Source organism: Cylas formicarius, unplaced genomic scaffold (genome assembly GCF_029955315.1).
Source record: "Cylas formicarius isolate icCylForm1 unplaced genomic scaffold, icCylForm1.1 PGA_scaffold_8__14_contigs__length_24414737, whole genome shotgun sequence".
NCBI lineage: Eukaryota > Metazoa > Arthropoda > Insecta > Coleoptera > Brentidae > Cylas > Cylas formicarius.
This window is the reverse complement of record NW_026844361.1, coordinates 2461362-2474525: the sequence shown is the minus strand read 5'-3', so window position 1 is coordinate 2474525 and position 13164 is coordinate 2461362. Positions and strand designations below refer to the sequence as shown.

At 35.5% G+C, this 13164-nt stretch overlaps 1 protein-coding gene across 2 annotated transcripts in view; it reads left to right on the top strand.

The window, feature by feature from the left end:
- Positions 1-13164, top strand: part of LOC132705839 (ankyrin repeat domain-containing protein 50) — a 103169-nt gene that overhangs the window by 4975 nt on the left and 85030 nt on the right. For both annotated transcript variants that reach the window (XM_060676758.1, XM_060676757.1), the window contains exon 3: positions 5903-6638. In XM_060676758.1, the coding sequence (XP_060532741.1) occupies positions 5903-6638 (736 nt within the window). The remainder of the gene's footprint in view (positions 1-5902; positions 6639-13164) is intronic.

Here is a 13164-nt window from a genome sequence, read left to right as displayed (position 1 = left end):
TTTTTTTCACGATTCAATGCTAAAAGTTTAATATATAATCATAGTAAATTACGCCAGTTTCCATGATAACAGTTATCATGGCTAATTTGATTTTTGAAACAATAGTTATACATCCAATATTAGATAAAATGCGCGATATTTCAAAATCTGTCAAAAATAACCCTAACAACTCTTATACATTTGAAATCGGGGGAAAACATGTAATCCATTGACGTATCCAAATACAGGGTCTTCAATTTAAAGAAAATGTCGACGTGTCAAAATTTGACTGATAAAATTTTTATTTTGTATTTTTGATTGTAAAGTGTATTTTCTAGATGCAAATGAATTATTGACGATTACATCATTTTCAGGTTCGTTGTGAATAGAAAAAGTTTTTCTAATACATTCGACTGCGTTCAGAGCTTTTTTAGCTGTTGGTGGATCTGCTACAACCTCGTCTTCTGCTTCTTCTTTATTATCGGCGACGTTCATTATATCTTGAACAATTTCATCATCTTCACAAAGTCCCAATCTTCCGTCTCCAATTCTTCATCCACATTAACGAAATTTCTCCGATCGTCTTCAGTAGCGATATCAATTAGGGTCGGCATATTTCCAACGTATTCATAAAGTGCGTCATTTTCAATGGTTGCTTGACGAGTTTTGACCCACGTTGGTAAAGGTAGATTTTCAGAATTTGAGAAACCAGCGTGAACAAAGCAAAGAGCTATTGTAGTCTGCCTAATGTGGTCTCAAGCTTCAGACATCCACAGGATAACATCTAATAAATTGGTTTGAACATCACCGCAACCACGTTCAATATCTTTAATAATTTTTCAAACTTGATTTTTTGTAAAATGATTTTTTAGGGTTGAGATAATACATTTATCTAAAGGCTGTGGTATTTTCTGGAAGAAACACTTGCTTTATTGCCTTTAAATTTTGCATATTATGATGTGCTTTTTAATTATGCAATACAAGCAGTAAACTTTAAATCGAGCAATCTTTTGTGCTATGTCACAGGAAAAGTCTTTATAATCTTAAAACAACCAATAACGATCAGTTTTAACTTTTCTGTCCCTGTCATACTTGCTGTTCGATTTTTTAGCCGTTGCATTTTTTACCTTTCATTCTCATACTCTTGTCCTTGATCATTTTGAGAAATATACTAGTTTCATCCGTATTGAATATGTCGCTATCTTGGTATCCTCTAATTTTAGGCCAAATATTTTTTAAGCATACAAAGAAACTTCGACAGTCTACTGTAATACTTCTGGATTCCTCCTGCATCGGTTTTTGTTGACTCGAATTTGCTAACGTTTCGCCAATCATTCTGTTGGCTTCTTCAGAGCTTGACTGAAACTGGTTCGCATTTTACTCTGTATCTCCTTATATGTTGTTTGAGGGGGGCGGAGCTAAATGAGGGGCATAAACTCCGTCTCGGATGACTGATTCCCATATTGGTGACAGGTAAAGAGTTGTGGTATCTGTTGTTAGGTTGTTTAGAGATTTCTATAGACTCGCGGATTTTTCGTTGGTAGAAAAATTGATAGCATGCAAGAATGTCCGGTTTCGTGATTGTGTTCGGCAACTCCTAATGAGTATATTTGTTTTAGTCTTAAGGCTCTTTCATGTTCTTTGAGCCTAGTTGATATTTTTCGTCGGGTCTCTCCATTGTATTCTGTTGAATTTTGTCTATGACGGATCGAAGATGTTGAGAGATTTTTGGACAAGTTGTAAATCTGGTTTTGACGTTATATTTCTTTAGAACTTTTGATATGTGCTCAGCGATATTTTGAATGTGAGGAAGAACAACAGTGGCAAGTGTGGTATTGCTTTCGGCTTCATTGCTCTTCTAAGGTTATGGTGAAGTGTATGTTGTGATGGAACGATTAATATCTTTAAGGTGGAAATTATTAGAGAGAAAAGCAGAGGTAAGGTGTTTTAATTCTGGGTTCAGTGACTCGGGCTGAGATAGTTTTACGGCTCTGTCAACAAGAGAGTTGATAATCGATGATTTTTAGGCCGGATGGTGATGTGACCATGCCTTAAGGTATATAAGAATATTTAAAAATGGGAGATTGTTATAAGTTTCTAATTCAATGGTAAAACGTATGTTAAGGTGCATAGAGTTTAAATGTCTAAGAAAGTCTATTGGGATTCTTAGAGACATTTAAGTAAAGTGAAGCCTGATCAATATTTTCGTAATTTAATTTTCTGATTTTCTTTGTCGTTATACAGGAACTACCGCTAGTTGAATAACTTTCGATTCTGTCTTGTGTTTTCCAAATTGTGGCAATCGTAGAGTGAGACGACACCTGATAAAAATGGGGGTCAAAACCGATTTGTACATTTACGGCTTAAGTGTTCAAATTTACGACTAGGGAAGCTGCTATGACTATGTTTTTCTTCACTATTCAAACGAATGATAATTTTCATCTTCTTTCACCGAACACTTTACGTTTCTTTTTTGAAAGTTATTCATTGCGTGTTTTAGTTTACAGCGCATTGATAATTTTAAGGTTCGGAGAATTACCTACGTCAATTGCCCACGATTAAAATCATGATTTAAATCAAACTACTATTTTTCAAAATCTTTTTTTATTACAATTACATCAAAAGTAAAATGTGAAACACAACTCTTTAAAAAAGCTAGACAAATAACATAATAATATACTTTAAGCTTCTGCATTTTCGTTCCTTATATCTGAGTGTACAAAATGAAGCAGTTTTATTATTGGTAGCTGTTTCGCAATTTCTGGCTCATCCTTTTATGATGTCCGCCACTGTATTCCATTTACGTTTTTTATTTCATCCGAAAACATATATCAATCATCATATATCATTCAACTTTATTACTAATGGTAAAAGTCCAGTGTTTCCATATAAATTATTAATTGTTTCGAAAGCCAGATTCTTTTCTTCGGGTGTTAACTCATATTTTTGCTTTGAGGGTTCAACATGTAGCGTATAAAATGATAAGGTGTGAGTACCTGCTTATATCGATCCTGAATTTTTTGTATTTTTGATAAAAGTAAATCTACCACATTCTCTGTACCACATACTTCTGTAAATAATCAGCAACGCTATTCCATCGCACATCACTTGGAAAGGATTAAAGCGTTGCCTCCTGCTTGACTGAATTTCGCCCTAGCTAAATGGTTATCGCGAAAATAATTTTGGACTAATTTTTCAAAGAAACTTTTATAGGCTACTATAATACTTTTTATAAAACTTCTGGATTCCTCCTACGTCGGTTTTTGCTGAATCGAAATTACTGACGTTTCGCCAATCATCCTGTTGGCTTCTTCAGAGCTTGACTGAAACTGGCTCGTATTTTACTCTCTACCTGCTTATATATTGTTTGAGGGAGCTAATGATAGGTATAATATATAAAGACCCGGTGTTGTCGAAACAATTGTCATGTCATAATATATAATTTCGTGAAAATCTGAACTTTTAGTTCTTATTTATTTTGATAAATGGATTTTCATCAAGTAAAAGCCACTTCAAGGTATAAACACTGTCTCGGATGACTGATGTCCAAATTGGTGACAGGTAGAGACCTGAGTCGCGGTTAAGATTGTTAGGTTGTTTATAGATTTCTATAGACTCTCGGATTTCTTGTTGGTAGAAGAACTGATTACATGCAAGAATTTTAGTTTTATCGAATAAGATTTTATGCCCGGTTTCATGAGTGTGTTCGGCAACAGCTGATGAGTTTATTTGTCTTAATCGTATCAATATCACCAGTCATCGCGAATATATTTATGGAAGCCTTTGAGAAGAAAGCTGTCGACACCTTTCATTTAAAACCAAAATTATGGAAACGCTACGTCGGTGATACTTTTGTTATTTAGCCTCATGGTCAAGAGACCCTAGTAGATTTTCTTAGACATTTAAACTCGATACATACATTTTACCATTGAGTCAACAGGATGATTGGCGAAACGTCAGAAATTTCGACTCAGCAAAAATAGACGCAGGAGCAATCCAGAAGTTTTATAAAAAGTGCTTTTGGACTACTTGTTCTTTGACGTCTGATATTTGTAAATCTTTGCACAGTAAATGGAAAATATGCCCAGAGCAGCCATATTTTATAACTTTTGAGTTCTTTTTCAGTTGTTATTGTTGCACATATAGCTGGCTTATTGTAGACGTTTGACCCCCCGTCAATATTCACACATTGTCCTGACAGAGAAGAAAAACATTTTCTCTTTTCATTTCACTTGAGAATTTTCAATGCATCGAAAGATCGAATTAGTAGCTAAAATTGCCTTTGCTATTTGTTTGTCAATCTTGTCTTTTTCAGCTGTTGATGTTCGCATTACGAATCTACTCAAATTAGGTTTATTATCAGTTTTTTTCTTTTTCTTTGTTTGGTCTTTGCGGAGATTTTCAAAGACTTGGCAAATCTGTCGTGAATGTCATGGAACTCGAGGCAGACGATGTAGTTACAAGATCTACAGAACGGTCATGCGACATTCGAGTTCCTAAAAAGAAAATAAAAACATAATTTAAAAATTTCTACCATTATTAATAAATGATAAACCAAATACGCGCCCAATTTTCTCTTAAAAAATTAGTAAAGGGTTTATTGCTTTTTATTAAATTTTTACAGTTAACTTTTTTTTAAATACGTTGAAAAAGTGTACATTCTTTCCTAAGATAAAGAAATTGTATGATATGAATACGAAATACTTTTCTGTGTATCATGTAAAATAAAAATAAAATTATAAACATAAAACAAAATATGCATGAATTAAAATTTTGGCAAAAACAGACGAAATGGACATTACGTTTTTTAAATATTAAATGCCTTAATTCTTTTAAAAAGGTTTTTGTGAATACCATACTTCTTACCTTTTATGAGATGGAAAGTTAAATAAAATTGAAATAAGTAATAATAAAACAAAATATTATTTACCACCTGTATTCGTTTCTTACTGCTTATTATCACAAACACGAAGGTGTGCTTTAAGTCTTTGAATCATGGTTTGAACTTCTTTCTTGCAGATTGTAGCTTTAAATGCAGATCTATTTGGATCTTTTGTTTTAATGTAAAATTGCCATATGCTAGTTTCTTTTCTTTCAGACATTTAATTGTTTTCAGCTAATGTTCTATTATTCACTAGTTCCACTTCTCTGACAAACCAACAACTAAATACGCGAGACGTAGTCGACAACGACAATTTATATAATCCATAAATATATTATTTACCTACCTGTATTTGTTTCTTACTGCTTATTATCACAAACACGATGGTGACTCATATTGAATCATCGTTTGAACTTCTTTCTTGCAGATTTTGTAAATCGCTTTAAATGCAGATTTAGTTGGATCTTTTGTTTCAATGTAAAATTGCCATATGCTATTTTCTTTTCTTCCAGGCATTTAATTGTTTTCAGCTAATGTCCTATTATCCACTTGTTCCACTTCTCTGAGACACCAACAACTAAATACGCGAGACGTATTCGACAACGACAATTTATAGACTGGGAAAAAACAGATCGAGACAGAATTTTTTTTGCAAAAAGCCCGTTTTGACGAATACTATATTGTTTATAATGACTTTAAAATGTTTTGTTTTATTACTATGACAAAAAAAATAGGAAATACATGTTCTTATCAAATTATAAAAAAATCATGATTTTTTTAATAAAAATCAAAATTTACCGAACACTGTAATGCCAAATTGTCGTTACATCCGATAGGAAGCAGATCAAAAGAGTCGCTATTTCCGATGTGGCAATAACCAAATACTTGTTAAACTTTATATGGAGATTCAAAATATATTATATATATTATATAGTATATTATATCTACACGTTAAACCCTAACAACTTTTGATTTTTTTTTCTTTCAAAAAATATAATACGAAATAGTTAAAGGGGAGTAACATTCATAATGGATCACCAGGTATTACACGTTGCACGCGAAAGCGCTAAACAACCGGGAGATCTACGATTACGCTTTCCATTTGACGCGCATGGAGCAGTACCTCAACGAGAAGCCCAAAAGTCAGAGGTGTCCTACGACGACGACGTCAAAACTAAAGGGAGACGCCTCGCAGAGCTCGCTGGAGAAGACAGCGACGGAAGCGTACGCTGACCTGAAGGCGCTCCAAGCGCTGACGAAAAACTACGAGCGCGAGCTGGCGATGGAGATCGAGAATCTGCGCACCCTAGACGACGACCCGGACGTCGGTCTCAATAATTTGGACTCGAGTTTTGAGGGAAAAATCGAGAACGTCGAGAGCCCCGGTTCTGACAAGAACGCCATCTACGCGGAAGTGAACAAACTGAAGAAAACCTCTAACCAAATACGCAAGAATATCGAGTGCCCGATGGTGACGAGCTGCGAGAACAACCTCCTGGTGTCGGAGTACACGAACACGGCGTCGTCGGTTACTTCTTGCACGATGCCGACGAGCTGCGAAGCCGGTACTAGCCAGCAGTTGGACGTGCACACGCTCACGGTGCTATGGTTGATCGACAGCGGCTGCGGCGTAGAGGAGTGTCTGCTGGAGGGTAACGAGATGGCGGGTGTGAATTTCGGCGCGTTCCTGCCCACCGATCAGAAGGTGCTGAAGCTGCTGCTCGAAGCGGGGGCGGTGGAACAACAGGACGCTGATGGCGGCGAGTACGAAAGTCAGGTAACGTCATTTTTGTTTATTTAGAAAACAACAAACATTGTGCGCCTTCTACTTCTTCCTCTCCGGTATTTTGAGTGTCAATAATAAAGAGGACGATTTTTGAGTCAATTAAAAAAAAATCGTATACATTTTGCTCAAGACCATTATTTATTGTAAAGTCTATTTATAGATATAAGGATATTAAGAGCACATTTAAATGGTGTACAGAAAATCAACCTTATTTTAATCTAAAAATACAATACTGTTACTATATTATCAAATAAACATAATCCAATTATACAGGGTGTGCAAATAGTGTGTCAAACAAATATATATCATTTAATTTTTTTTTTTTAGAAAAATATTATGATTTGCGATGGCATAGTCGGCCATAAAACCAGTCATTGCCTCAAAATTTTAAAGTCTGTTCATAGATATAAGAAAGTGACTAACTGAAACGAATTAAGGAAAGACCCGGACAAGCTGTAAGAATGAAATATGGCCGAACAGGTCCGTACTTTGCTTAGAATTTAATTATTTGGGGTTTTGTTAGGAAAGATACTAAACAATATTTATTTATTTATGTTTATATTTAAAATAAAATTACAAATTATTTTTATTACCTAGTTAAATTACTTAAAATTATTCACATAATACATCAGTATCACTTATTATTATTATTATTATTATTATTATTATTGTTCTGCTTTTTCTATATGTTTAACAGAATTTGCCCAACTTTGTGCAGGGATGTTAAAAACTTCGGTTTCTATAAGTTTGAGGACATTGGAGTTAACACGGGGAAAAACGACGAATGGCAAATTTCAGTTGGTGCCAAACATGTTCAATGGGATTAAATATACAGTGGTAAGGTGGGAGCCTTAACACTGTATGCCCTAGATTTTTTGCATAATTATCACAGACGTATTCATTTTGTATGTTGAAGCTTTGTAGAACCTCAACTAATTGGTTTTTGGTATAATCTTCGTGAAAATAAATGTCGTTATTATACATGCAGTTTTGGATTGTTGCTTTTGTGTCACATGAGGAAGGGGTTTTAGTCAACTGTCTACTGTGACAACTTGCATTGTCCATTACAATTACGCTATTAGGAGGAATGTTTGGAACTAGTTTGTTTTTAAACCAACTTTCAAATAAATCAGCGGTGGTGTCTTCATGGTAATCCGGAGAACAATCTTTAATATTTACTGCCACATTTAACACCGGTTTAATCTTTTTCCAGTCTCCTAATTAAGATTCCTCGTATAACTAGTAAATTTTACGCCATATTATATCTTGATCACTTTCATCTACATTCGAGAAAATAGCAGCATCGCTTCTTTTGTTCCTCGCTAAAATGGGATTATTCACAATTTTCCATGCTACAGTTGATGTTTGAATTTTCGTCAATGTGGCCGTTTCTTCTAAAGATGCTTACTTGCTCGCACTACATTCAATGAGAGTCAAATAAACATTGTTTATAACTTCCTTAGTCTCAATAGAATAGTGTTTTCTACATTTGGGCGGCAGCATCTCCTGAGATACACTAGACTCGCACATATTTTGCATAATTCGCACACAATTCAACACTCGTTGTGTTACACACGAAATAAGAATGATTACTGATAAATTTAAACTAAGTAGTATACCAAACCAAAGAATATTAAACACAGGTAGGTATAAAATTATTTTCTATTACGGACCACACTTTTACCTGGATTTAAATTCCGAAACTTTTGGTAATAATCTTGTTGCATTGTATATTAATGACCACCCTTGGATAATCCCATTCAAAAGCAATTGGTCACTTCCTTATATCTATGAACAGATCATACCACAATTTTTTAAGAATACGCCTGCCTATTTTGCATTTCTGCATGCAGAGAATTATCATTATTATTTCTTACATAAGTAATTATCTATCTGTTTTTTTTTAAATACTTTATAATAATTTCTTATCATTCTGTTGTCAAGGCGGTTGTTTGACAGTTTTTAAATTCGTTTCTTCGCGTCTTATTTATTAATTTGGTGTTTAGAATAGCCGAGCATTGTTATTTAAAAAAAGAATGATCGACTTTACTAATGAGGAGTTGGCAGATATGCATTGCCAATGGCAGTGCGCCGAAAGCTAGGAGATTATATCAAAATCGCAACCATACCAGATAGCTGAACATTTTCAAACGTCCATAGAAGATTGACTGAAACAGGTACTTTGAGGGCAAATAATCATTTAAATCTGTAAGAACTGTAAGAACTCCAGAACTTGAAGGAGCAGTTTTAAATTCTACTGATGAAAATTCTGAACTTAGTACTACAAAAATTGTAAATAATCTGAATATTTCGCCCGTCGTGGTTTGTGGAAAGTTTTGCACGATTTTGGACAAAATTGCTCATTATCCCTTATTTGACCAAGAAATACTCATCATCATCATCATCATCCTCAGCTATCCATCCATCGTCGGACGTACGCCTCCCCTAAGCATTGCCACTCCTTTCTATCCTGCGCATGCCACATCCAATTGTCTCCCACCAGTCTCTTTATATCATCTGTCCACCTAGTCTGGGGGCGTCCTCTGCTCCTCTTACTGCTCCATGGTCTCCACTCCATCACTCTGCGTGTCCAACGATCATCTTTGCTCCTGGCTATATGTCCTGCCCAGCTCCATCGCAGTCTACATAATCTCTCTATGACATCTGTCACTTTTGATCTTTCCCGGATTATATTATTGTTTATTCGGTCCCGGAGGGTTACACCTATCATCCTCCTTTCCATAGCTCGTTGTGTTGTTTGTAGCTTGCAAATGATTTCTTTATTAATTGCCCATGTTTCTGTACCGTATGTTAGTGTTGGAAGTACATATTGATCGAAGATTTGCGCTTTGAGGGTGTTTGGGAGGCCTGAACAAAAAACCTCTCTGAGTCTTCCAAAGGCTGTCCATGCCAACGATATCCTTCGCGGTAGTTCTGCTTTTAAGTTGTTTTTTGAAACTTCTATTTTCTGACCTAGATAAACATAGGATTCTGTGTGTTCTATTTTTTTGTTATCTATTTCGATTCTCGTTTCTTGTGTGATATTATCGTTCGTCATATATTTGGTTTTTCCTATATTCATCTTGAGGCCTATCTTTTTAGAGTTTTGATCTAGTTCCAATAGCATGTCTTGCAAATCTTGTTGATTATCCGCGAAGAGAACAATATCGTCAGCAAACCGTAGGTGACTTAAGTATTCTCCATTTATTTTAATGCCCTTAGTTTCCCATCCGATATTCTTGAACATATCCTCCAACGCAAGCGTGAACAGCTTCGGTGAGATGGACTCTCCTTGTCTAACTCCTCTGCCTATATCAATCTTATCTGTGAAATCTTTCAACATAACTTGGAGGGTTGCGTTGCTATATATATTTTGGATTAAGGTTGTGCATCGATAGTCGACTCTGCTGTTGCTTAATGCCTTCAATACAGCCCATATCTCTACAGAGTCAAAAGCTTTTTCATAGTCAATAAAAGCGACCCAGATTGGGATATTGTATTCATTTGTCTTTTCTATAACTGTTCTTACTACTTGCAGATGATCTAGTGTGCTGAAACCTCTTCTAAATCCGGCTTGCTCTTTAGGCTGGTAACTGTCAAGTTTGTTGGTCAATCTTTCTGTTATTATTTTTATAAATACTTTATACATGACAGACAACAGGCTGATTGGTCTGTAATTGCTTAATTTAGTTTTATCGCCTTTTTTGAAGAGCAAAACTACTAGGGCGTTCTTCCAGTCTGCGGGGACGTCGCACTCCAGCAGGCATTTATTGTATAATATTTTTAAAATGTCCAGAACTATTTCTCCTCCATAGATCAGCATTTCCAATACTATACCATCCCCTCCCGCTGTTCTTCCTTTTGGCATTTTGGACATGGTTCTCTCAATTTCCTCACTTGTTATGTCTGGGATTTCTTCTGAGCCTACATTCATTACCTTCTGTCGTTCTTTAGAAGATGTTTCTAGTGGTGGTTTGGCTTTGCTTTCGTATAGCGATCGATAAAATGCCTCAGTTAATTCTTTTAATTCTTCCATCCTGGTACATTCGATGTTGTTCTCATTTACAAGCTTTGTGATGTGGGTCCTGTTCTTAAATTCCCTTTGCAGTACTTTCAAACTTTTTCTCTCCTCTAGCGTCTGTCTAACTTGCTGGTTCTTATAATTCCTTGTTTCGAGTCGGATTTTCTTTCTTATTGTCTTGTTTAGTTCCGTGACTTCTATATGATTCAATGTAATATCTTGGTTTATCGTCTTGCGTTTTTTGATTAGATCCAGAGTTTGTTGGCAAAGCTGAAGTTTTTTCTTTTTCTTATTTCCTGCCACGTTATGTGCTATTTCTTGGATTTGCTTTGAGATCTCGTTGTTTAGCATATTAATAGACTGGGTGTGTAGCATATTTCGATCGATACAATTTTCTAGTTGACGTTGGTATTGCTCCTGTTTTACTCTGAGTTCCTCTGTGTTGATACCTTTGGGTCCCTTTGAGATCAATTTGTATCGTTCTATTTTTGTATCGAAGTATATCTTAGATCTGACCATACGGTGGTCACTTCCCATTTTAACGGAGTTTACTACACTTGTATCTAGTACTATGTTTTTGTTGTTACTTATTAAGAAGTCTATTTCGTTTTTGATTAATCCGTTTGGGCTTTTCCAAGTCCACCGCCGGCTTTCTTTCTTCTTAAAGTAGGTGTTCATGATATGGAGGTTGTTTTCTTTAACGTAATTCAGTAGAAGTTTTCCTCTTTCATTACGTGTTCCCGATCCGAATGCTCCTACTCCTTTTTCTTGTGGGTCTGATCTTATTCCAATTTTTGCATTGAAGTCACCCATCATAAGAACATAGTGAGCCGTGTTGTTATTCAAAACCTGATTGATTTCCTCGTAGAATTCTTCTACTTCCTCATCTTCATGTTCTGTTGTCGGGGCGTATACTTGTATTATTTTACATGTGTATCTTTTGTTTACTCTTAGATCTATCGATATCACCCTCTCAGATATACTTTTATATTCTATAATGTTGTTTACTATGTTTTTGTTTACGAGAAATCCCACTCCATTAATCTTGTTTGTCTGGTTGCCTCTGTGGTAGAGAGTGTGTCCATTTTGCAGTGTTGTGCAACTTTCTCCACACCTTCTCACTTCGGATAGTCCAATTATATGCCAGTTAACACCTTTCAGCTCTTCCTCAAACTCAATTAATTTGTCATCTGTGGATAGGGTTCTTACGTTAAAAGTGGACACGTATAGGGTTTTTGTCTTGATGCGCTCTCTGTCTTTCCTTGTTTTTGATATCATCGAACTTTTGCCTCTCCCAGAATCCGTGAGGCTGACTGTTTTCACAGTGCGAGATTCTGAGATATTATCTCTACTCGCCTGGGATACACTTGTTTTTGAGTTCGACATTCCATAAGGGGTATCTAGCCTTAACTTGCCACGCTGGCCAGACGGTTTGGCAAGTGCCTGTTGGTCCGCGGGAGGTATTTTATTTCCCTCCTACCCACCGGTGAACCGGGTCGGGCATCCCCCTATCCGCCACCTGGGGACGCGCCCTCTAGGGGTTACAGGCTCCCCCGAGGGGGGAGAAATACTATTTACAGATAAATCGAACTTTTCCAGAAATTTAAACATAATTAATTAAAATTAATTTCTTGATTTTTTTCAATCCGATGTACGGTTTTCGCTTAAAAAAACAAAAACCTCTCCGCGGCATGGTTAAAACAATATCGTTAATATTAAAGCATGCAGAGAAATTAGTTTTTTTTTTTAGTAAAAACCGTGCGACGGAGTGAAAAAAAAAAGAAGTCAATCAATAAATGAATGCAAATGTCATTTTTTTTAAGGAAAGCAGTGGCGCGCCACTGAATGTCTATGAACCGATAATATTTTGGTTAATTAGGTCGACACTGCACTGGTTAATAAATCGTGGTTTTGGGAAAAGTTTTTAGTTACCAACTAGCGGCCTTCAGGAATAAAAATTAGAGGACTGTTCTATTTACTTGTATAGTTTTAACGAAATAACATAACATCCTATAAACAAGGTGAGTAAGTAACGACCATTATTAAAATTTATTTTAATTATTTAAATGTATGTATGTGCTGGATATTCAAATTATTTTCAATTTTTTTAGCACTAAGTTCAGGATTTTTCTCGTTAGTATTTAAAACTGGCTCTTCGATTTCTGAAGTTATGCCCTCAGTTTGTTTCAGTCAACCTTCTATGTAAATTTGAAAATGTTCGCCCATCTTGTATGACTCTATTAGAAAAGCGCTCTTGATATAATCGTTTAGTTTTCAGCGCGCTGCCAGCGAAAATGGACAGGTATTTTAACAAAAGTGTGGTACACTAAATATTACCTCTTGATACATGCTTGGCAAATTTTCTTAAAATATCTAAAGTGATATTACAGATATTACAAAAATATTTTTTAATTTTATAAAGTTTGTCACTCTGCATCTCAAAGGTTCATATGAAATTTTCTGTTTCAAAGTGGATTTAAAAGTCGCCTCCTTCAT